Here is a 25452-nt window from a genome sequence, read left to right on the forward strand (position 1 = left end):
GATACCTTAAAGACAATGTAAAGTTCCCAAGCACAGTGTTCCAAATAAACCAGTTTTTCTAAAAGACCTGTGTGGATAAAGCTGAACAGGAGTGGTTGTTAGGAGGTTGTTCACAATGAATTTCCACTGGCAGTGCTGACTTTGAGAGCCAGATTGTACCTGGCTAACAGGACTGCTTTTCTATTATTTACCAGCTGGGAAATGGGGATTTCAGGATGTTCCATCATTCCAGGGCATTTTCACTTCAGTGCTGGAAACCACATTGTGCTTTTCCTTACAAAATACTGTGGGAGGGGAGTACAAGGATGGCAAGGAAGGGGAATTGTGCATGTGCAGCAGGTAGACTTAATTAGCATTTGTGTGTTTTAATTAGTATATTTGTGTGTTTTAATTAGTATATTTGTGTGTTTTAATTAGTATATTTGTGTGTTTTCAAGACATTGAAGGCAATACAGGAAGTTTTCTATAGACACTGATTACAGAGATATAAATCCTTGATTTTCTCTCTTTTTTTTTTTTTTTCCTGCAGGGCCAAGGCTTTTCGTGGAAAAAAGGTCCATGGAGAGTATGACATAAAGGTGGAACAGGTAACTGACTTCACCTGGGTGTTGTTTTTCTATCTGTGCATTTATAGAAACACTTCTATTTAACACATGTATATAATACCCCTTTAGAGGGAGTTAGAAGTTTTAGAAGGGGTTTAAAAGTGTGGATGTGGCACTTGGGGACATGATTTGGTTGTGACCTTTAATTAATGATAATAGAGATTATCTGAGGGGGCTTTTCCAACCTAAGTGATTCCCTGATTCTCTGTGCAGACATGCACAGATAAAATCACAATCTTTATACCCCAAACCCCTCACAATTTAGGAAATGTGATGGTTTGGGCTGGGGCAGAGTTGATTTTCCCCCCTGTAGCCGCTGTGGGGTTTGGTTTCTTCTGTTTCCACTCACAGCTTTGGTTTTATCTCTTAAATACTGTTTATCCCAACCCATAAAATCCCCACTTTTACCTTTCTGGTTCCCTCTCGGTGTAGATGAATGTAGGGCTGAGCTGCCAGCTGGGGTTAAACCACAACAGCCCTTTTTTGGCACCCAGAGTGGGCTCTTCTTTAGGAGATTTTGACCATAATTTTCACAGCATGAAAAACATCTTGTATTCAGGAGTTGTTGCTTAGAGACTGTGAAGTTCCCAGACACTCCATGAATTACGTGTGGCAGTTCTGTATCACTAATTCCCCACTCAGGAATATAAATGTGCTCTGGGTGCACTGCTAGCTTGTGGGGGTTTAAAAAAATTAAAATAAATCCATAATAAATAGGAATAAATATGGAGATATAATTTAGGGTGCTCTAGAACGATGGCTATTTTATTTAAGCTGAAACTAGGGATTAAAAGAAGTTCTCTTCACTGCTTTTGAATCCTGAATTCCTGAAATAGATGCTGCTGTACAAACCATCAGTCCTTGAGTTGTTTTGTCATTGGATTTTCAAGGACTGAGGGAAAAAAATTCTCATTAAGTATTTGGATCCAGCTGATCTAAATTCACTGTAATGGTCCAGCATCCCCTCTACACCACTGAATATCTGATGCCCTTGGCTTGGGAACATGGGAAGCTTTGCCAGGGGTCTTGAGGAGTGGTGAGGGAGAGGCAGGAAAAGGATTTGTCCATTCACACCTGGGGCAGAGCAGGCAGCTGACAGCACACACCCCACATCTTTAACAGGAGCAGAAATTCAGGGTAAACCTGGAATTCCCTTCCTGTGCTGTGCAGGGGGACCAGAGCTTTACTCAGAGAGAGACTGGAAGTGTCTGAGCCACACAAATCCCTTTGTTACACATCAACATACAAATAACAGCAACTGCAGTGCCCTGGTGCCAATACCATTTATTAATCTTTGGTATAATCATTATTAGTTATTATTACTTAATAATAGTAATTATTTCATTTTTACCCTGCTTTTCTCAATGTACAGTGTGTTCTATCACACACCAAGCTCTTAAAATTATTTGTTAATTGGAGATACCCATTCTGAGTCTCAGAGTCAGTTGGTTGAGTTGACATTTTCAGTACAAATATTTCATTCTCTCCCTGTTTGCACTGGAATTCCCTTCCTGTGCCGTGCAGTGGGACCAGAGCTTTAATCAGAGAGAGACTGGAAATGTCTGAGCCACACAAATCCCTTTGTTGCACATCAACATGCAAATAACAACTGCTGCAGTGTCCTGCTGCTAATACTATTTATTAATAGCAATTATTTCATATTCACCCTGCCTTTCTCAATGTACAGTATCTTCTATCACACACCTCAAGCTTTTAATGATTTATTAATTGGAAACACCAGTTCTGGGTCTTGGGATCAGTTGATTGAGTCTGCCGTTTTCAGTGCCTGTACAAATATTTCATTTTCTCCCCATTTGCACTGTTTTTGCAGTAGCTGGGAAGTGTCCCCTGTGCTGTCCCAGTGCTCCCAGAGGTGTGAGGGTGTCTGGGTTTAATGAGCAGAGCTCTATGCTACAAACCAAGCCCTCGCTGCAGCAGTGGGAGGAAGAGTTCAGCACTCCCTTCCCTGAGCAGCAGGGTGTGAAATCCTCCCAGATCTGAGGAGGAATTGCAGTGATTCCATTTCTCAGGAGCAGACTAATGAGCATTGTGACACTCTCTATTCTGTGCTGCTGTCCGGGGACAGCAAAGACACTTCTATTTATCCACCAGAAGACAGTTGGCTGCATTTCAACCCTTCTGCTGGGGAATGTCATTGTAAAGTGCCTTGAGAGTCTAAGCTGGTGAAAGGCTGGGGATAAATGAAAAACATCCTGTCCTTTCCTTTCAAATAACTGCAGACTCAGAGTATGGGAGCGGCTCCCTTGAAATTCCACATCTCCAGTGTGAGAAGACTTTTGAAAAAGTGCTTTAATTGAGAATTCGCTGAGACAATTGCTCATTAGCGCCAGATCCTTTAAAAAGAAGAGTAAATGCACATGAAGGAAATCCAAAGGGGTGAGCAGTATGAGAAGGCACTAAATTCTCCAAGAAAATGTTGGTTTAATTCTGCTTTTGTGCTGTTTTCTTCAAAACTTTACGTCAATGTTGAGCCTGTATTAATCTCTTTGATAACATTGTGCAAAGCAGAAACATAATCCCTACATTTCTATGCAGACATGGGAGAATAAATCCACTTGCTGCTTCTCCACAATCCATTCTCACAACATTTTTTTTTACTTTTTGCTCTCTTTAGATTAAAACCTTTTAAAATGTGATGTGTCTTACTTGACAAATACTGCTGGATCAATGCCCTCTCAGTGTTTATTTTATTTCAAATGTATCTCATCAGCACTTGAGGCCTGAAAATAAGGGAGTTATGAAAATAATGCTGAAAATGAGGGAGTTAGGAAAATAAAGGTAAAATGAACCAGAAAATAAAGGTAAAATAAACCAGACTGACTAATGGGAGTCTTTTTTTCATAGGCAGAATTTTCGGAAATCAACTTGATAGCCCACGCCGATGGCAATTATGCAGTTGATATCCAAGTTATTCGAAATGGCACAAAAGTTGTCAGGTAAGAAAAACTGAGTGGGAATAACAGTAAAAAGCAATAAATGGCATCATGTGTGGATGGGAAAGGTGCTGAGTGCTTTGGTTGTGTCTGTGGATTCTGAGTGATGCCCCTCGGGGAAAGCAGGAAATAAAATCTCTCTTTGTGACAGGGAGGACACACCTTGACATTTTAATCATGGGGAAAATGGATTTATTAAGGGAGTGAAGTCCAGAATAAAGAATACATGGTTGGTAGTTGGGATTATTGATTTGGGCTTTATGCTTGCTACAGAAGGACCCAGATTTGGTGATTTTATAGCTGCCAGACTTTCCCAGAATAGCAGAATTTATTTCCAACATGGAATATTTTCTTTTGGAACAAGCCAAGTCATGACACCCCTCTCAGGGCAGTTCCTGGAATATTTCAGCCTGTTTGAAACATTTCAGTTTAAACACCTCTGATTTCCCAACAGCTGTTTTGTCTAAAAAGGATGATGCCAGTGAAAGCAGGGTAAATATAACTTTTGGGGTTTTTTTAGTGAGGACATCAACAGCCTTATAAATGTAAGGAGAGAAAACAAGGCAAAGTAAAAACTTAAGGAAGGATTAGAAAAGTTGTAAAAGTTATATCAGCAAAATTATTATCTTGGCAAAATTATTAGCAAAATTATATCCAATATTTTATTTAAATTGTGAGAATTGCTCCTATTATGGCTGGTGCAGTTTTGTGTGAGTGAAGGGTAGCAGTTGTTTGGCTGAAAAATTGAATTTAAAGGCAGAGGCACACAACCATGTCCTGGACCTTCTTGGTTTGCAGAACTTCTCTCCAAATAAAAGATTTGAAAAAGTCTACTTATTCATGTAAAACAAAAACCCAACAAAAAACCCCAACCAAAAACTTCAGGAAAAAATATTCAAAATAAGTTTATGCTTCAAAATTCCAACTCTTTAATCTCTGGCATGTTGTAAAAATATTGCAGTTTAATACAAAAACAGTGATCTCGAGCCAAATCCACAAGATTGTTTCCTTAGAAGAGTGAGAGATTTGATTTTTCTTAGGCTTGGTGGAATTTTTTACCCAATGATGGAAGTTTAAGAGCCAAGAAATCTTGATTGCTGCTCCCCAGTGGCTTTTCTGTAGAATTCCAAAGAGTATTTTAAAAAGTATTGAGGCCAAGTTACCGTCAAAACATATCAGGAGAAAATGAGGGCTGGGAACCTCCAGAAAATAACATCTCCAAAGCTTTGCAGGTCATGAGAAAACTTGGTGAAAGTGCTGCTTGTGTTAGGAAAAAAAAGGACCCTTGTGCCATCAGATAACTCTGAGAATGAGATAACAAGGGTTTTTATAATATTATAGTTTTATGGGCAATTTATTTACCCAAATAGAACTACCTGAAGGTCATGAATTCATGGTGCTTTCTTGATATTAATTCCTGATCATTTTCCCTCAAATCTGGTGTGAGGTACCTGGGAGTTTGGTTTGTGATGTGAGAGGGAGGTGCAGATGAGATGGGAGAGCAATTCTCTGTTTCTGAGAATTAGAATTAATTCTAATTATAGAATTAGAATTATTCTATAATATAATATAATATAATATAATATAATATAATATATATATATATTATAGAATCGAATAATTATTGGAGAGATTTGTTATCAATTTGAGGCCCAAAGTGACCTTTTATCACAGATTTATGAGCAAATTATTAATTAGCAAAATCATAAAAATTTCAATGACCAAACTTTGTTGGTTTAGTTTAGGAGGAAAATAAAATATTTACCAGGCATCAACTTGTTTGTTTCTTGTGAATGAAAATCATACCATGAAAAATTACATTTTCTGTAACATAATGCTGAGATTTTTGGATCTTGATGCTTGAGCCACAATTAAAATTTTTCTCCTGACCTCCTGCTGTACACAGTTACTCCATCCAGCATTAATTACAGAACTGGAACAATTATGGGAATGTATCATATTCCTTTGAGGAGCTTTTGCAAAGCAAACCCTATTTCTTGATTTTTAGTGCTTAAAAAGTACATTCCCCAATTGTTCCATTAAATTGGTCTTTGAGAGGACACTTTTTGTTCTTTTATTTGAAACCACAGCTCTGTCTGGGATGTGCTATCCCCCTTATTTTAATAATTAAAAGTCTTTCTGTCACTGAGGGATCTGAAATTTTGATGAAGGCATCATTAATCCTCTAAGTATTGTGTTCATGCTGGGCCAGTAAATTGGATTTCCGTGTTCCAAACTCTTGGCACTGCCCATGAAACCTCGATCACAACATCTCAGAGCTGTGCTGCAGATAGTTTTTTAGGAATCTAAAAAAATTCCTACAGATTTTTAGGCAAGGATTTCTTTACAGGTTTTGCTCATTGAGCTTCAGTGCCATTTCAACAACTCTTGACAGCAAATCTACAATGTTGCTTTTGCCAAATCACCCAGGATTGGTTGTTTTTTTTTTAATTTTTACAGTGGCAATGGTAAAACACTGGCACAGGGTGCCCAGAGAGGCTGTGGATGCCCCATTAATGGAAGTTTCCAAGGCCAGGTTGGACAGGGTTGGGAGCAATGTGGGATAGTGGAAGGTGCCCTGCCTTCCACTAGAAAAGAAAACGAGCTTTAAAAGCTTCCTCCCAACCCAAACAGTTCTATCATTCTTGAAATTTAAGAATCCAGCTAATCTGCTTTCACTACTGCATCCAAGCTGGGATCTCAGAACTGCTGAAGCAATTTTAGCATGGATTTTAATTGTTTTGGTGTTTTTGTTTTACCAGACTGAGACTTCCGAAACATTTTGTAATCTTCAGAGTGTCTCACTCCAGTAAACAGCTTGTATTTATTCAAGGCATGTAAATTATTTCACCAATTTACTGTGCTAATTTAATTTACCCTGCAGTTATACCTCTTTGAGGAGGTTGAAATCTTCAAGCTAGTCAAGGGTTTTTTTCCCCTTATAAAAAAATTGGAATGCAGAAAAGACTCTTTTAACAGTCAAATTTAGGAGTGAATTGCCCCTGTTCTGGAGGCTCTGTCCTGTTGGTTTGTGTTTTCTGTTTCCCATAAGCTTCTCCAGTAACAAAATGTCAGGGTTGGAGTGAGGTGAAGATGGTGTCAGATTGTTGGCAAAGGTGTGGGGAGGAAATGCTGATCAGATACCAGAGAGAAAAGAGGGAAATGCCTTTTCTCATTCTCAAAAATTCATTTTGACAGGTCTCTTGATCAAAAGTTCAGTTGTGATTCTCTCCATTACAGTCTGATTCCTTCTGCCAGCAGTGTTGCTTCATCCCTTACTGTCCTTAAAACAGCCTGACAATAATTGTGGGAAAAAAAAGATTAAAAAGATTGTTCCCCAAAAGCCCAAATTTGTGGCAGAGCCCTTTGCCTGCTTTAGTTTTGCTTGTCACTGCTCAGAAACTGGAGAACACAAACCAAGGACATACCGAGAGGTTACAGATGTGATTTATCTGTCAGCAGGAAAACAACCTGAAGTCCATGGTAATTTCTCTCTCCTCTTAATGGAACTCCATTACTAAGGGGATGCTGAACAGATCAAGGGTGTTGCAGATTTTCATGAACCCATCACGGTTCTTTCCATCTTTTGTCACTTCCCTTTGGTTTGAAATTACAAAAGATGGAAAGAGACACAATAGCATCGTGAAAACCACTCATGAGCCATCATGAAGCTTCATGTTTTTCATGAACCCATCGTGGCTCTTTCCATCTTTTATAATTTCCCTTTGGTTTGCTGTTCTTCCAGCCCCTCTCTCCTTCACCCACCAGCCATTTTATCCCCTCTGCACATTTTGCTGTTGAAGGAAAACCGTGGGTCTCCTATCTTCTTACCTTCTGTTAGAGCCGGGATTAATACTCTGGAGACCTGTTTGTGTTTGGACCCAGATGTTTATCAATTCTTATCTATAGTACAGTCTCACAGGTTGTGAGCTCTACTTAACAAGGTAGAAAATGGCTGTCTCTAACTCTTTCCAGGGTCTCTTAAGCATAAATTATCCAATTATGAGATGACACCTAAATTATTTTTACTTTTAACCCAATAACCAACCACCCCTAGCCTGCAATGTGTTTTTTCTACCCAATTACAAAATACCACCCAGACCCATGAAGAAGAAGGTGAAAGAAGAACTTAGACTATGTCTTAAATCCTCCATCTTGCTTTGTATATATATTACTATAGTCTAAAGCCTTAAAATTTAAGTTTTCCACCCTGTGATATCCCACATTTCTATTCAAACTACACTGTTGCAATAGGACACAAAATAAAGATTGACTCCAGTCATGAGGCAGCAGAAATCAGAAGGTTTATTTACAGTTCATTCAGCCCTTTTATAACACGCTGTGCTAAAGGCACGTTATTGGTCCATAGGGCTGACACCTCTCCCATTGGCTCAGTAACAGAAATAGCAAACAACACCTGTTGTTATGGGAAAGGAATATTGTTTACACAGGGTTGTTTTGGGGAAAAGAAAACTGTTGAAAAGTTTTCCTTGAGAAGAACTAGCTCTTCTCAAGCTCATAAAATATTGAGTCCACATTCCACCCCCACAATCCCAGTCCTATCACTCAATTTTGGGAGCCTTTTCCACGGCCTCAGGTCAGTGCAGTGTTTGCTTGGGGGTCAGTGCCTGTCAGCACAGAGAGTCTGAAATCCTCAGTGCCCAGGGCTCCAACACAAGACCATTTATCCCAGTGCTGTCACTCAATTTTGGGAGCCTGTTCAAAGCCCTCAGGCCAAATGCACTGTTCTCTTAGGGGGTCACCACAGAAAGCCCAAAATTCCTGGAATCCTCACCATCTAGACTTCCAAGAGAAGTTTTGCTGTTGGATTGACTCTCAGCCCATTCATGTTTCCTGCAGGTCGTTCCGGCCTGACTTCGTGCTGGTGCGGCAGCACTCGTTCAGCATGGCCGAGAACGAGGATTTCCGCAACCTGGTCATCGGCCTGCAGTACGCCGGCGTCCCCAGCGTCAACTCCCTCCAGTCCATCTACAACTTCTGCGACAAGCCCTGGGTGGTGAGTGCTGCTGGGGCCGCAGGGGGCTCCCCAAGACAGGGGCTAGGCTAGGATTTGGGGTTTACAGAGGGGTGTTTGGTTTGCGGGTTTCAGGTGAGGGCAGAGTGCTGTGTGTGTTCAGGGCAGGCAGAGAACAAACAAACAAACAGGTGTTTTTCCTCCAAGCAGAACTTCCTTAAGAATAAAAAAACCTGAATAAAAATCTTGCACAAAAAACCTGTATAAAAAACCTGTATTAAAAACCTGAATAAAACACCTGAATAAAGAGAATAAAGTGGGGATTTATTGAAGGCCTTCAATAGGCACACCTTGGGCAGTCAGAGGCTGCACCCAGCATGGACAATGGGCACAAGCTTTTCACACAATTATCAGTTTGGTGCATTTAAATATCAAGAGTTAATCCTCCAATTACAGCTTCAGGTAATGAAGATTTTTAGCCCCAGTTTGCTCCTCCTCAACCCACCTTTATTTATACTTTTTGGGTCCTGAGGCAGTGAGGTGTCCTTGAGATTTAGGCCCAGAGGGATTGTTTTGTCTGACCAAAACCTGAAGAGAGTAACTAACACTTTATATGAAGTTCAGAGTTATCCACTAGAGCAGCACAGGATCTGAAAAATATAAAAACTAAATTCTAAGGCATCACTGCACCTGGAAATTTCCTGGGCCTGGCAATTCAGCTGCTACAAAAACTTTGTTTAATTTCATTCCCCTTCATGAACATTGATTATCAATCTTCCCTCGCTGAGCAGTGAAATAGTGGAAGAATTAAAAACCAAACCAAGATATTTAAATTATTTTTGTTTTCAAAGAGCCAGTGTGGAGACAGAGAGGAAAAATCTTTGTAGTACAAGTAGAGAAATAAGTGAAGCATCCAACGGAAAACCTCCCCACTGCAAACACGTTTCCTCAAGTGAGAAAAGAGTGTTTATTCACAATTTGCCTGAGAAAAGCAAGTAGAGAATATTTCTCATATTTGTGGTTTTGAACATAATTTGAACAGGCTCTAGCCAGTGTTTTCCTCATTCCTGTGAGATTTTTGGGGCTATGCTTTAGCAAGGAAATGTGAAGCAAGTCGTTTCCTCATTTGAAAGCCCTTTTCATAATCCTGTGCCTCTGGGGTAGGAGCTGGTGCTTTCAGTTACCCCTGGAGATTGAGGTGAGCCACTGATCTTTGCCACTTTTACTGGAGAAGCCAATGCCGTTTTTCTTGACAAGTTTTGTAGAAATGGAGGTAGAATTTGGGGATCCTTATGGTTCATAATGAACTAAACAGCAGCAGCAACAACAAGTTAAAATGTGGTGCTGTAAAAGGTGCAATCAACTGCTCCTATAATTCCATCGTCCAACAGCTAACACAACTAACACAACTTTAAAAAACAACTTTTAAAAATCCCACTTCTGTTAAATAACCAAAACTTCATTTTTTTCCTCTAGTAGCTGGGTAAGAAAAGAATAGTTGTCAATATTTTTCACACTGCAGGGAAGTTTTACCACAATACTTTTTATTGCCTTGAAGATGTTAATTTTTTAATACTTACAATGAAAACCCCTCCAAACAGTTGTCAGCAGTTTTTAACATATTCCTCTTGCAGCTCATTTTATTATCCTTTTATGCTGCAGCAAACTGCTGCAGGGGGTGGGAATAAATAATTGATAGAGCATTTACAACTTCTCAGTACACACTGTACATTACTGAATTCATTATTTTAGTGCATCACATTTTTCCAGCTGTGTGGCATTTCCCAGTGCTTTGATTCACTGGCTGCAATAAAGCTGGGTGGGGAGGCTAAGCCAGGAGCATTTATATGCCATAAAAAAGTAAAGGAATAATTCCTTCTTACAGACTGCCCAATCTGTGCCTTTATCACTTTAACACTGCCCTTCAGGTGGGTCCCAGTGAGGAGTGTGGGCTTTTAGTGTGGGCACAGAAATAATTTCTGTGCTAACACCAGGGGCTTTGTTTGGCTTTTTAACCTGAATGTCCTGCCTTGTGTTGTTGGTGGTGCTGGGAGATGTAGAGACCTCTGTGTATGTCCCAGAGCAGCACGAAATCCTCATCAGATTTAGGAAAGGAAAACAGTGAGGAACTCGTGGCCCATGGGGGGATTTAGGGGATGTCTTGTGCAGGACCAGGAGTTGGACTTCAGTGCCCCTTGTGGGTCCCTTCCAACTCAGGGTATTCTTTGCTTCTATAAAGCCATTCCAGAATAGTTACCCTGAGGGGTAAAAGTCCATTAACTCAGCCAACTTTATGCATGCTCAGATCGTGCAGCAGAATCCAGGCACTGCTGGTTTCACCAGCATCGTCTGCCTTGTTTGGCTGGGCCAGTCTGGTGTGTGCTCCCTGCCTGGGTGAAATCCCTGCTGGAAATCGTTGTGGATGCCTGGGAATGCCCTTCTCAATCTGCTGCTGCCTGCTAAAATAAAGGGTAAAACCCACTGTGCTCCGCATGGCCATGGATTTACCATCAGCCTCCTCTTCGCAGCATGGCAGGGATTTCTTTCTGCACAATCTCTCTGTCAACACCAGTGCCCTGATGTTTGTGTGAAAGTTCTCTCTACAAACATTTCAATTGCAAAAGCCCCATGGAAAACAGGGAAGCAGAACACTACATAAAGCCATAAGTAACAATCTTTATTAATTAATGAGAAACAGATTGACTTTCCTGCAGGTAAGATGTGGAGTGGCAGGAGGGAACTACAACTTTGATAACAGCAGGGGGAAAAATAAGGGATGTGCAATGGAATGGGGCCTTAAAAGGATGTGAAATTATTGAGTTGGCCATGGGCAGTGAATCTTCCTTAAATCAGAGCAAAATTAGGAGTAGTGTAGATCTGCTAGGAGGGGAAGTCAGGGAAGAGAGACTGGTAATAAAAGGGCTCTCAAATAAAATGGGAGTTAGAACTCAATGTACAAACTCTTTGGGTTTTAAATGAGTGCTCTTCACCGTGTCAGGTGTTTGGTGGTTCATGGAACACACAGCTCCAGATGTACAACATCTTCTCAGCTCTGAGGGCAGGGTCACACCCTGTGCCACAAACTGCAGCACCTGCCCTTGATTTTCCAGGAAAGCTCTTTTTGTGCTCTGGCTTTCTGTGAATTTTCCAAGAGACAGCAAACAAATTTGAGTTTGATCTGAGAACAAATTTGTGTTTGATCTGAGGTGTATTATTGAGAGGTGGGGTGTGGTGGGAGGACTGCCAGGCCTGCACTGAGAACCGGTCTGAAAGCTCATGTTCCCTGGTGTCAGGGCATGCACAGCTCCCCCAAAGGCACAGCAGAAGTTCAGAGCACCCTACAGCCCTGTGAGGAGCTGGGCTGTGAGCAGCCAGGAGGAAGAAAGCTGGGCTGAGTGTGTGTGGTGAGATGTTTGTGTTCTGAAACATGTTCGTAGTGCGGGGTTGTTGCAGCACTCGGGTTATTTCACTCCTGTGATAACACTTAGCTCATGGAGAATTCATGGCCCTGGCTCACGGTGGATTGCACTTAGATTTCACTAGTAAGATTGTCAGAAAGCTGGGGGGAGAGCGTGGGCTTTATAAATAAAGAGTAAGTTCTTTATTGCTGAGCTCACACAGAGCTGTGGAGGAACCATTTTAAGGTTCATGCCCTCGCTGAAGAATTATTATTAAAACATTACAGTGTTTCAGTTGGAGGGTCATGTTGCAAAGGAGTTGTCTTGGGCATGAAATAACCTCATCAAACAAGACCAAAATTTTACCTGGTTCAATTTACAGCTACACTGAGTTAAGGTGAGGCAAAAACATCCACAATCCTTGTAGGATTCTCAATTCACCTGACAGTTTTACTCGTGTTTAATGGGGTGCAGATCCTGCTGTAAAGCATTTAAGGGGAAAAAAAGTAAAGAGGAAAAAAAAGAGCATCGTTAGTTATCCAAAGTTAATATTTGATATCTTAAATTATCTGTTTTCCTTTAGAAAATGTCAGTCAGGAAATAAGGAAGGCTTCCCTTAGCTGAGGCTTAGGAGTTAGTCTGTATGCAAACTTTCCCATAGTACCTGATGCCATTGCCTCTGCAGGGATTTAAGATTTAAGTTCCACATAGATGTGGGACTCAAGGACAAGGGTGAATGGTGGACTTAGAAGTTCAAGGTTAGTGTCTGGTCTTGGTGATCCTAGAGGGCTTTTCCAGCCTAAATAATTCTATGGCTCTGTGGAGGTGTGTGAAGTGATTGTGGAGGCCAGAAGGAACTGGAAAATGTGCTGATGATATCAGTGCTTGCAGCGTTGGGTAAAATCTCATTGTTTAGACTGGGGAAATAATATTTTAAAAAACCCCAACGAAAAAAACATGTATTAAAAAATACAAAATGTGATTTTTTCCCAGTGTCCTGTGTTGAATTTAAAAAAAAACCCATAAATTCTTCCTACATGGATCCATTTGCATGATTCTTGTAATGATTCATGTGAAACTTGCATACTGAAGGATTTCCTTCAATGCAACCCTGCAGGTGATGGGGGTCCATATTGGTGATAGTATTTTTGGAACAGCCCAGTTTATTCCCTGCCCACCCCACTGTGTCCAGCAGTTTGCTGATAAGTGGAGTCAGGCAGGGAGGGGGAGTTGAGTGACACCAAACAGGCAAATTTAATTTATTAAATTTATTAAATTTATTATTTTTATTACATTTGATTTAATTCTCAGGAGCTGCAAGGTTCAATGTCCAAGGCTGCTGTAGATAGAATAAAGGATTTTATGTCAGTTCAACCTGACTGTGAAATGATAATTTCAGGCATAACAGGGCTGGGTTGGTGCTTCCAGGTTCTTTATGACAGTGATAAACCTTCAAGGCCTGCAGAGACTCCAGAATCACTGCCCTTTTGTAGAGCAGCTGTACACAACTGGAGAGGAAGAAAACCCTCCCAAAATCAGTTCCATGAGTGCAGTGCTGGTTCCTTTAGTGCAGAGGGAAATCATCCCAGCCCCTGCAGCTGGCTGCACATCTGTTCTCCTGGGAGGCTTCAAGGATCTGCTGACACCTTCATCACACATTCCCTCTGCTGAAGGAGGGGCACAACCCTTATTTGTGACCATAATTGGCTGTTGGCAGGGTGGTGGAAGGGTCTGTGTTTAGGAAATAGGGAGTGGAGGCAGTCCCAGAGGGATTCGGGAAGCCCAGGTGTGCCCAGCTCGGGCAGAGCTGTCCCAGGCTGTGAGAGGCAGCTGGCTCTGCAGGGCTGGGAGCTGGTGCTGAACAGCTTGGCCCCATCAAACTGCACTCCTGGCACTCTGCTCCATCCCTGCAGGCATGTGGGAACAGGGGAACCAGGCGGGGAGGGTTTTCTGGGCCAGAGAGGGAGGCAGAGATACCTGGGAGTGTGTGAAAAGAGCTGGAAGGGTCTGGTGTTCTTCACACAGAGCTCCAGATGGGAACCATCCTGTGCTCAAACATCTTCAGATGTCACACTCTGCCCTTTTGTGGGAATTTATTGTTATCAGGGCTTTGAAATGTTACAGAAGTGCCCCAGAACATTTGGTGATGCCAAATTTCATCTCCGTGCTCACCCGCAGCCGTTCCGAGGGAAGGCTGGGAATGGCTTTTCCTGTCAGACCTGGTAGTACTGTAAATCTCACAGTTGTTGTTTGTTTCTTTTCCCCCAGTTTGGAAGCAGACAGCCAAACACTTCTTTGCAAGTTTGTTGATATTTTCCTTGTTTTGCTCCTCTTGCCAAGCTTACACAACTCCGTGGCTTCATGAACCGTGTTCTGCTTTGCATTTCTTTTGCAGATGCTTTTCTGTCTTCATCTTTCTGCTCTAACTGGACATTTAACTTCTCTATTTTTACCTGGATTTCTTGGAAGCTCTGTTTTAACTGCCCTTTCTTGCTGTTTGATGGTTTCTAATGCTCTTCCTCACCTTGTTTTCTCCTCTGTGTTGCTGCTCCAAGTTGGTCTCTTGTGCTTTTTCCACTCCCAGTTACACTTTAAAAATCTTGAGCAACAGATTGGGGCACTGGCAGGACATTTGTCAGGACTCTGCAGGGAGGAGCAGAAAAAAAGAGATGAGCTCTGTTCCTTCCAGCTTCCTGTTGACACAAATTATTGAAGCTATGCTAATGGGAGACACAACCACGCAGAGGAGATTCAATTTCATGTCAAAGCATCTTCTGGAGAGCAAACAACAAACAAAATGAATGTGTCTGAGAAGAGAAGCATTTTGAAAAGCTATTTGCTGTAAAACTGGGAGATTTTCACATGTTGGCTTTAAAGAAAGAAATTCTCAATGTTTATTTCACTATAAGAAAACCTCGTGCTCGTTAGCAAAAGTCAGATTTGTACATTAATGCTGAGCAATGGGATAGAATTTGGCTGGTTATTGCTCTCTTTTATGTGCCAGAAGGGATCTTCTTAAAGGTCAAGGCTGGAGATTGCTTACCTGCAATCTGGCTGCAGCTCACTCAGGGAGCACATTTAGGGATGTTCAAATTTAATGTCTGCCACCATGATAAATGTTAGAAACACTGAGATGTATTTTAGTCAGCTTTATGTATTTCATTAGATCAAGCCAGCACTGAACTTTCTTGTTTCAACCAGTCTGGCAAGATTGATCTCACTGACAGGTAAAGGCAGTAAAGGAATTTTGGTTTTTACAGAAAAGTGTTGGATTTACAGGTTTCAAGTGAAGTCAGAGGCCTGTGCATGTCCAGGGCAGGCAGAGAACAAACAAACAAACAGGTGTTTTTCCTCCAAGCAGAACTTTCTTAAGAATAAAAAAACTGCATAAAAAATCTGAATAAAACCCAATTTAATTCTCTGTCAACCAGTGAAGATTTTGCCCTCTTTGCCACTTAAAGCAAGACATATTGATGGATTTGTCCTGCAAGAGCTGAAAGTAAATTCACATAACTGTGCCAGAAATAAGGTGAAAACATTATAACCTTTTGGTCAAAAGACAATTTAATACCAGGTTTGAACATTGAAGTGGAGCAAAATTCATAAATATAAGTATAAATGTATAACTAGAAATCTAAATATCTTAAACATAGTAGTGTGTTTGCACCTCTTTATAGATTAGTTAAATCAAGTCTTGGAATAGGAAGAGAATATTCCAGTCTTGGAATAAGAAGGGAATATTCCAGTCTTGGAATAGGAAGAGAATATTCCAGCCTTCCTTGCTGATTTTGCTTTCCTAAAATAAGTAAGCTCACTTGAAATTCCTGGTTAACAAAAAACCAAAAAAAACAACAGAGATCCTTAAATAATAAATAAATCTCAGTGTGGTGATGATTTTTCTGTTCCATAGAGCCAGGAATTCTCTCAGCTCTGTATTTATCAATCCTTGCTTGCACTCTCAAATGCATTATATATAAATTGAGTATGGGAGTATTTTGCTTTGACCAGCATTTACTGCCATCAGGATAATTTAATGCAAGAGTAGACTGGGATTTTTTGACTGCATTCCTGAATTTTGTAGTAGGTTGTAGCCACTTTGCCCCATTCTCCTCTGCACTAAAAAGCAACAGTGGGAACTCTTGACATCCATTACAGACATTGAACATTTCTAGGGGTAGAAAATTCAAAAAGAAAATTCAGACTTTTTAACTGTTTCTTACCTTCTGGTGAAGGAAACTGTGTTCAAACAGAGGCTGGAAAGTTAATATTCAAAACTGTAAAGCTCTGGTTCATGTCCTTTGTATTATCTGCCACAGTAGAGACTCAGAAACTCTTTTTGTGCTTAGTTAAAGCAAATATCCACATCTGGAGGCCAGGTTATGGAAATTAAGGTTGATTTCTTGAGTAATCTTAATATGTAATTAGAAAGGAAACCCGTGTGTTATATTGCCCATTAAATTACCTTAGAAAATCATTTTTTTCAGTTAAAATCTCAGTTATATTTGCTTCTTTGAGGTGTGACTGTGGTGACTCAGAGCTGAGGAGGATCAGGAGGGTGAGACTCCCCTTCCTGACACAGGAATTTGTCACCCATCCAGGAAAATCCCTCCTGTGATGTCTCCAGGAGTGCAATCCCCACTCCATCCTCTCCCTGTCCTCCAGGGCAGCTCTCCCACATCATCTCCACAGCTCCCACCAGCACTGCCATTCCCCTCTGGCATTCCTGGATATCCCACTTCTGTCCTTAGCTCCAGCTCCCTCTGGGATGGATTCAGAGTGTCCTGGTTTCTTTTGGGGGTGTGTGAGCACCACCCCTGCTCTCAGAGGGGTTTTTAGTGGGTGCTTCAGTTTAAAATGCTATGAAATCCCTGGTTGGGGATCAGCCACCCCAAGGAGTCCTCTGGCTCTCCCTGCTGGGCCTAGAACAGGTTGGATGGTGGTGTCTGAGGGATTGCATTGCACCCCGGAAATCCACCCTGGAATTCCACCATGGAAATCCACTCTGGAATCCCACCCTGGAAATCCACCCTGGAAATTTCCACCCTGGAAATCTCCACCCTGGAAATGCACCCTGGAAATTCACCCTGGAAATCGACCATGGAAAACCATCCTGGAAGTCCACCATGGAAAACCACTATGGAAGTCCACTGTGGAAAACTACCATGGAAAACCACCCTGGAAATCTCCACCCTGGAAATCCTCCCCAGAAATCCACCACTGAAACCCCCCCTGGAAATGCACCCTGGAAATCCAGCACTGATTTTTTCCTCTGCAAGTTCTCACTGAACTCAATATTTTTATGGAAACCTCCTGTTTGAACTGGACCTCATCTCTCAAAAAACCCAAACCCAAGAAAATCTCTCTCTGTTGCAGTGAGCCCCAAACCCTTCTGAGAAGTGCTGAAGCACAAGGCCAAGTCCCATCAAAATAAACAACAGCACAAATGTTTCCCTGGTCAGAACACTGAACTCCCTGTTCCCATAACAGTGGAATAAAGTGCATTTTCTCACTGCTGGAAAAGCACCCAGGAAGGAGTCCCCAGAGCCTCTCACTTCCACAAAAAACTTTCTTCCTTCTCTAAATTTTCATTCCAAAACAGAGGACTGCAGAAGGCCCCTCAATCTAGGCTTCATAGTATTACCTTTTGCTAATTCTTTTATCCCAGGCATGTCTTGATCTGTGTTCTACCCTTCTGTGCTCATGGGCTGTTTTCCTTCATTTTAATCCACACGTCTTCCTTAAATCTCGCTTTCCTCACTGTTTACACATTTTGTCAGTGCCTCTTGCACCAGCCAAGGTGTCTCTCCTTGCCAGATGCCTTCTTGCCCAACCCTGCAAGCCAGGAGATGTTTTTATGTCTCTGGCTGTGACCCTTTTCTGCTTCTTTGGGATTTTTTTTTTAAATCCTGTTTTTCCAACTGTTGTAGAAAACTTTTTTAATTTTTTTTTTTTCTCTCATGGACGCATTCTGGTAATTTGTAAGCCAGTCCATGCAGCTCTTCCAAGGGCATGAGGTTTTTATTTAAGGCTTCTTTTCTTTTTTCTTTTGCATCCTGTAGAAGCTCTTAATGGTTTGGATCTCATCAGCTGTAATTCTAATGTGAAAATATTCCAGCAGTTAATTACAGCAGTGATTAGCAGTGGGAAAGCTGTGCCTCTCACATTGCAGCTCTCATGCTGCAGGGGAGGTGCAGGAGCCCAGAAAATGCCCTTGGAAATTCTGGGGAGCTGGAGCAGAGTCCAAATCCCTCTGGGAAGGGCCAGCACACCCACAGGGGCTGCGCAGCTCCACTTCAGGAGGTGCCGCAAGAACCCCGGAGGGTGAGGAGGGAGCTAAAAGTGAAGAAAGTGAGGAAATATCAGCTGCAGTCAAAGACAAAGAGGAGATCTGCTGATCCCAGGGCTGGGCTTGAGGGGAAAATGCATCAGGGACAGATCTCATCTCAGGGAGGCAGAGATCACCTCACTCCTGTGGGCTGCAAAAGCCTCAGGAAACTGATGCCTTGGCAAGGCTGACCTGGAACAGAGACTGGGCAGAGCTGGAGAATAAAGTAGAGATTTATTGAAAGGCCTTTAGGATACACCTTGGGCAGGACAAGAGCCTGGCCAGGGCTGCACCCAAGGTGGGCCCAAAATGGACACAAAATGGATCTCCAGTCACCAGGTCTCACACTTTGATAAGTTTTGGTCCATTTGCATATTGGGGTTTAATTGTCCAATTCCAGCTCCAGGCTGTGAGGTCCCATCCTTCTTGTTCCTCCCTCCAGCCACCCTTGTTTGTGCTTTTGGGCCTGAAAGTTGTCCTTGGTGTGCAGCAGGAAAAGGATTTGTTTTGTGTCCCTGCTGTGTGCAGAGCTGAGTGACACTGACTGTGAGCTCAGAACTCACCCCTGGGCAGCACAGAATGTGAAAATATGAAAGGTAAAGCTTAAGGCATCAGAACAAGCCACCTGTGGTATAAAACTCGCCATGCAGGGTTCATGGAGGCAATCCTTGTGTTCCCAGTCCAGCTGTGTTGTCTTTGGCTTTGGGTCCTGCTGGAAAACCATGGGAGGAACACCAAGTTCTAGTGCCAGTCCCATCTTCTCTGCATTCTGCTGCTGTGCCCAAAAGGATCTGTAGGCACTGCTTCACCTTTCAGTGGCCGTGCCAAGTCTGGGCTGACTCTGGGGGTTTGAACACTTGGATGGAGCTGTCAGCTCCTGCTGGCAGAGGAGAACATCAGTCAGAGGTCTGCTCCCCTCCAGTCTCCTTGGAGGGACCAAGGAGTGAATCAGATGTGTGTGAACTCAGCCTTCTGGAAAAGTATTCAGTGTTTGCTAAAGTGTAAGAGAGGAGATGTGGACCAATCTCAACAAAGAAGCACATGGAGAGCACAAAAAGATGCTCCTCAGGTAATAATAGTATTAAAAATACAGTAATATAATATTAAAGTGCAATACAGACACTATAAAATGGAGATACAGTGAAAAATCTCGGCCAAAGTTGATTGCCTCCCACAGAGAACATGTGTCAAATGTATCCTGCCAGGCCTTTCCACACAACTGCCTCATTCCTCCTCCCTCTGAGGGTTCTCAGATGTTTGTGTCTCAGCTTGTTGGCCTCCAAGGAGCCCTGTTTGTGCTTTTGAACGTCTCTCACTCTCCCAAGATAACCCAGCCTTTCTGGACTGGCCAGCCACATTTCTGAGCCTCAGCCTGAAAATGGATATTTCAGCCAGAAAAGGGACATTTCAGCCTAAAAATGGACTTCAGGTCAGTTTTCCTGGTGCCATCTGAAGGGCTGAAGAAGTCAACATGTCATTTTCCTTGTTAAATCCCTAAAATTGTCACATAACCAGCCCATTGAGGCAAACCAGCTCGTTGTTCAGCTTTCCATCCCTGCAGACCCTCCAAGGGCCCTGTGCAGGTCATTGTGGGCCAAAGGGATCTTCCCTCTGTGCATGGAAAGGGAAAATCCCATGGCAGAGGCCTCCATCCATCCATAGTGAACACTGAGATCACACCAGAAAATGAGAAAATTTCACTTCAGGAATTTCAGTCACGAATTCTGATCCTCATTAATGCCTTTGGAAGGTGACATCCAGAGGTGAACTGGTAATTCATGGAATTTCTTCACTCCTAAGATGAGCCCACACCTTGGAGCAGCCAGAGATGAGTCAAATCTCAGCTGAAAGTGATTTTTTAATGACAAATTTCAGCTGAAAGTGTTTTTTTTTAATGACAGACAGATTAAAGAAGTGTTCACCCATCCAAGATTTCCCATTTCTCTGCTCCTGTAGAATGCCAGCTCCTCTGGGTGGGTGTAACAGACTATCCAGAGACTTTGGATGTTGGGTTAGTTCCCAGGAAACACTGGATGGCCAGTTGGAGTTGTCAGCTTGTAAAGAGGACAGGTAAAGAACCCTCAAAAAAGGGAAATCTCTGACAGAAAGGGTTCAGTAAACCCCACAGCCCAGGGGTCCTGCCTGAGCAGGGAGCAGGAGAAGGAGATGCAATTCCTTGAGTTAAAATTCCACTCAACATCCCAGGAAATTCCCCAGTGGAGTGGGCAGTGCTACAAATCCTGCAGCCTGGCAAGGGGGATTAGCAGCTTTCCGGAATTAAAGGTAGCACCATCTGCAGTAATTAGTTTTAAATATCAGATCTGATTATCTTCCAGGGGAGAAGTTGGGGTGGTTGGCTCAGGAACAAATCCGAGCCTCTCAGAGATGGCATACATGGAATTAAGCACATTTTAACTCCTTGAGAGTGATAAGGAAAGTAATTATCTGACTTTTTATGAAGATAGCAAAGGGATTTTGGGTAACTCCTGTTTGGTTACAGCACGCTCTGTGCAGTCACATTTAGAGTTCCAGTCTTGGGGTGCTGCAAGCCCAGAAAGATTTAATACAAATTCAAAGGAAATAAGGGGTTTTTTTAATAAATATTTCTCCTATTTGTCACACCTTTTTAGAGCTCAGGGAACTTCCCAAAGCCCACAGCAGAATTCCTGACAAAGCAATGTCTCTATACCAACTATCATCATCCTCATCATAATCTTTAAATTATCTATCTATCTATCTATCTATCTATCTATCTATCATCTATTTTTAACAATGTTAAAACCCTTGTTGGAGAGGAGAAAAGGCACAGCTCTCACTGCCCTGTTCTGTTATAAAGGAACAAGCCTGGCCTGGGTGTGGAGGAATTTTATCCTGGCTAGAAAAGAGCTGACATTGCAACAAATGCTACAAAACCCAACCATTTTCCTTTTAAAATAATAATCTGCAAACTGTAAACACAACTACCTGAGGATATCCCTTTTTGACTGAAAATAAGACATAAAATTGGAAAATGAGAAGTAAATTCAGCTTGTTAACAGAGAAGTTTTTTCCACTTCCTTGTTTTTTTTTCTTAAGATGTAAAAATGACTTCTGCTGAAATACTAAACTTTAGGAGTTGAGGATTTTTAGATGATTATGGGTTTTGCTATCCATATAAAATACTTCAGTGGCTCTGTTACTGTTTCCTATTTCATGACCATCCCATGTCTGTGAACATTTGACATTGGATTAGATAATTCAGATGATGCTCCTGCACTAGGACTGGAGTTCATTTGCTTTAGCCGCTGAAAAAGAAAATACAAAACTATATAGTCCAGATGCCACTTAAAAAATGATAGAAGCTCATCAAAACTTAAATTAAATTCTTCTTTATAAATAGCCCAGCAGCAGTCAGGGAAAATAACAAATATTTAGGGCGGTTTATGGATGTACAATTAGAATGCTGAAATTTTATGTGACTTGGAGCTGAATTTACCAGGATTTCTGGAGAGGAATGATTGACAAGAGATCCCCAGATTTATAGACACAGAGGTGAAACAGCACCTCAGCAGGGTAAAGGATAAATCATTCCCCCAGCTGTGGCAACTTGAGAGATTTCTCTCCTTTGCCTGAAATACTGAAACTTGCTTATCCTGCATGCTATTTCCCAGCTTAATCACTGATTAGAGGATACTTTGGAGTGATACATGTTTGTTATCTGCAGTTGATACTATTTTATTCTAAGTAAACAAGCATTTGCAAGCAATTCATCTCAATTAGAGCTGTCTTACCTCTTGCATTAATGCCACAACCCCTACAGAAAATGCCATTTTCTCAGTGTCTTTTGCTCTCTTCCAGTGAAAATGGAAAAGAAAGTAGGGAATGAATCACAGGAAACACAATAATATGATTTAATTTTTCCTTTGGAGGTCTTTACTTTAAACATAGGTAAATAGATTTATTTTAACCTAACAATTGCTTGGCAAATAATCATGTATTTCATAGTAAGTATTTTCTTGTGGAGTTTGGCTCTTGGATCAGAACTGAAATATTGAGTAAGTTGTCAGGAATCCTATGCACAAACCACCTTATTTTGGTAGCTGTGATAATATTTCCTTTCCTTGAGGCCTGATTTGCACAGCACACACCCCAACTACAATTTCTTGGGCTTTTTTGGTGAAGACTGCTCATCATGAAGGCATTTTCCACTGGCCTTCTGAATTTAAAGATGTATTTTACCAAACCTAAGCAAACACCACGAAATTAAACAAGCCCTCTCTGCCAGCTGGAAACGCAAGCAAAGCTTTCATGTTTTGTTTTTTTTTCCCCTTTCGAATAGTTTTTGCTCTCACTGCCCCCCGAGCCTCTCCTCAGAGTAGGTATTTTATCTGCATTATGGACAGAGTGCCATTGTCCCGTGCTTTTTGTGCTGTTTGCAACCAGCAAATCCCACTATTCAGAGCCTTGTGCTGAGTTGTTTATGTCCCACGTTGGCAGGGTGACAAGTGAACACATCACAGGCATGGCCAGGCCAGAGCTTTGGAGCCCTGGAACAGCTCTGGCCCTTGGCTGCCAGAGCCCTCCTGCTCCCTGGAAACCCCAGCCCGGCCTCAGGGGGATTTGGTTCTCCAGCTCTTACCAGAGGGGAGTTTATCTGCTCAGTAAAGAGAGGGAACAGCCCCAAATCCAGCTCTGCTTAATAAAGAATTCTCTTGTTTTACATGTAAATGTTCTTTGTGAAGCTGCTGCAGAGTAGGGGTGGGCAGGAGGTGTCACAGGAGCAGTGAAAGAATTTTATGTCAGAATATTCTGTAAAAAACATGAATAGGAATGGGGTAACATGGAACAATTTAAATCATTCCCATCTTTGGTGGTGGTGCAAGGATGGCCACGTGTTATATCAGAATATTCTGTTAAAAACATGAATAGAAATGGGGTAACATGGAGCAGTTTAAATCATCTCCATCTTGGGTGGTGGTGTAAGGATGGCCATGTGTTATATCAGAATATTCTGTAAAAAAACATGGATAGGAATGGGGTAACATGGAGCAGTTTAAGTCATTCCCATTCAAGGATGTGGGAATGGCTCATGACTGCAGCCTGGGAGGTGACACTTCTCCTGTTTGTTCCTCACCTGTCCTCTTAGCATGACACAGTTGCTTTTATCTCTTTGCCAACACTACCAAATTGATGCCAGGGAAGTGCCAGTCACTAAATAAATGATAAATATACCTGGGCTTGAGGTTTAAGATAACAGAAAAGGTGAAACTATGATGATTTTTATCATCACAGAATTGCCTTCAAACACACAGACAGGGAGATATCTGAAATCCAGTATTCCCATGTATTTAAATTTTCTGTACCTGTGAGGGCTTCACTTTTCAAGATGTTTTTCTGTGTTGATCTGTACATGAAGTCACAGCTGGGGTGGATTAAAGAGGTGTGTGAGGAGGAGGGGATAGGCTGCACCCCAGGACCTGCTGGGTTTATCAAACACCCCAAGATAAGAAGCAGAATGTCAATGTGAGTTCATTTGGGCACAGTGTGGTTTCCCTCCTGAGCTTTCTGCTTTCTCCTGCTTTGTTTTGCAGTTTGCCCAGCTGGTGTCTGTCTACAAAACCTTGGGCCCAGAGAAGTTCCCTCTCATCGAGCAGACATTCTACCCGAACCACAAGGAGATGGTAGGTGCAAGCAGCAGGGCTAAATCTGCTTTCTGTGCCTGTAAAACAGGGGCTGGGACACACAATTCCCTTTTCCCATTTATTGTCTACTCCAAAAGGCATTTTTGGCAGCTTTCAGGGGGGTGGGACAGGGTGACCACTTGAAATCGCTGTGATGGTGAGTTGGAGGGTGCTCACATGGGAAGTGCTGATTTTTCAGCTGCCCCAGCTGCAGATCTCAGAGAGATTAAATGACTCCAAAGACACTGAACAGCTCTGAAAGTGCAGGAGTCGCTTTCATGGTTTGTTTTCCCTCCAGTCCTTTCTGGCATTAGTTGTCTTTGGAGATGATGAGCTGGGCACTGCAGGGCTTTGAGCTCAGCCAGAATCAGGGTGGTTGTGAGATGTGATCTTCAGGTGCCTGAGCTAACATGGATTCTCAGAGTTTTACACACAGAAAAATAACAGAGATGAGCCTGTCAGAGCCCAGGGAGCACTTGGATGATGGGTTTAGGGTGTGGTTAGTTTTAGGCAGCAGTGAGGGGCAGGGAGTGGGACACAGTGACCCTCAAGGTATCCTTCCAACTTGAGATTGGCTGTAATTTTACTGAAAAAAGCAGAACTTCTAGGTGCATTGCTAAACTGCAGCCCTGAAAAACAAAGAACATTTCATTTTGGGGCAAGAACTAATGTGTCAGACTTCTAAGTCTATATGGCATCTTTTTCTGAGAGTAGCAACCCTGTGAGTGCTTTTCCCTGTCTTCATTCCTCTACATTGCTCATTAAAGTCAGAACTTATAAGTTATTTCTCTTTTGTTTGAACGTTTTGGATGTTGTTCTCCACAGCCAAGTAATTTTTCTTTACACATTTCTCTGGTAATGAATGTTAAGCTAGAGAAAATGAATCCGTTTGGGTATTGCATTGCCACTCAGAGCTGCTGCCATGACATTCATTTGTTGGGTTTTATTCCTCCTCAAGAAATTATCTGGAACTTTGTGGCTTGGGAAATAATCAGGCAGTGTGGTACAAGACAGCATTTTAGTTGAATTTTTTTGAGAGTGGGTTTAAGACAATCGGGAAATCAGAATTTTCTGATGCTGCACTGAAATCACATCATGTTATTTCATTTGGGGGTTTCAACACTTTTATCAGCAGCTGGCCTTGCTTGCATTTGTTGATGCAGAACTTGGCAAGTACGGTTTAAAATATGTTTTTTGGTGCTACTCTTGCTTTTTCTCCTTCCCTTCTTATTCTCCAAACGGGAACCTGGAGCTGTGCCCCCCTCCAGTGAAAACCAGCTCGGGAGGGGGATATGGGGAGGGGGAAAGAGCCCCAAATCTTTGGGAACTGAAGGTCAGCTGAGCGTGCCAGGGGTGCTCCTTTCACCCTCTGCTGATGGTTTGTGCCGAGGCTTTAGGCAAGGCAAGGTAAATAAACAAAGATGCCATTCTTTTGTGTAAAAATGGAGCTGCTTTAATGAAACACTTTTGGAAACAGAAACATTCATCCCGGACTGATTACAGAAAACGCTGTGAGGCTTTTGAACTCATTGCTG

At 42.1% G+C, this 25452-nt stretch overlaps 1 protein-coding gene across 2 annotated transcripts in view; it reads left to right on the top strand.

Moving 5' to 3' along the window:
- Positions 1-25452, top strand: part of SYN2 (synapsin II) — a gene marked incomplete at its 5' end in the record, with an annotated part of 156982 nt that overhangs the window by 56873 nt on the left and 74657 nt on the right. For both annotated transcript variants that reach the window (XM_083869302.1, XM_083869303.1), the window contains 4 exons: positions 530-587; positions 3471-3562; positions 8420-8576; positions 23828-23917. In XM_083869302.1, coding sequence (XP_083725428.1) covers positions 530-587; positions 3471-3562; positions 8420-8576; positions 23828-23917 — 397 coding nt within the window. The remainder of the gene's footprint in view (positions 1-529; positions 588-3470; positions 3563-8419; positions 8577-23827; positions 23918-25452) is intronic.

This window comes from Zosterops lateralis (genome assembly GCF_965231275.1).
Source record: "Zosterops lateralis genome assembly, chromosome: 11".
Classification (NCBI taxonomy): Eukaryota; Metazoa; Chordata; class Aves; order Passeriformes; family Zosteropidae; genus Zosterops; species Zosterops lateralis.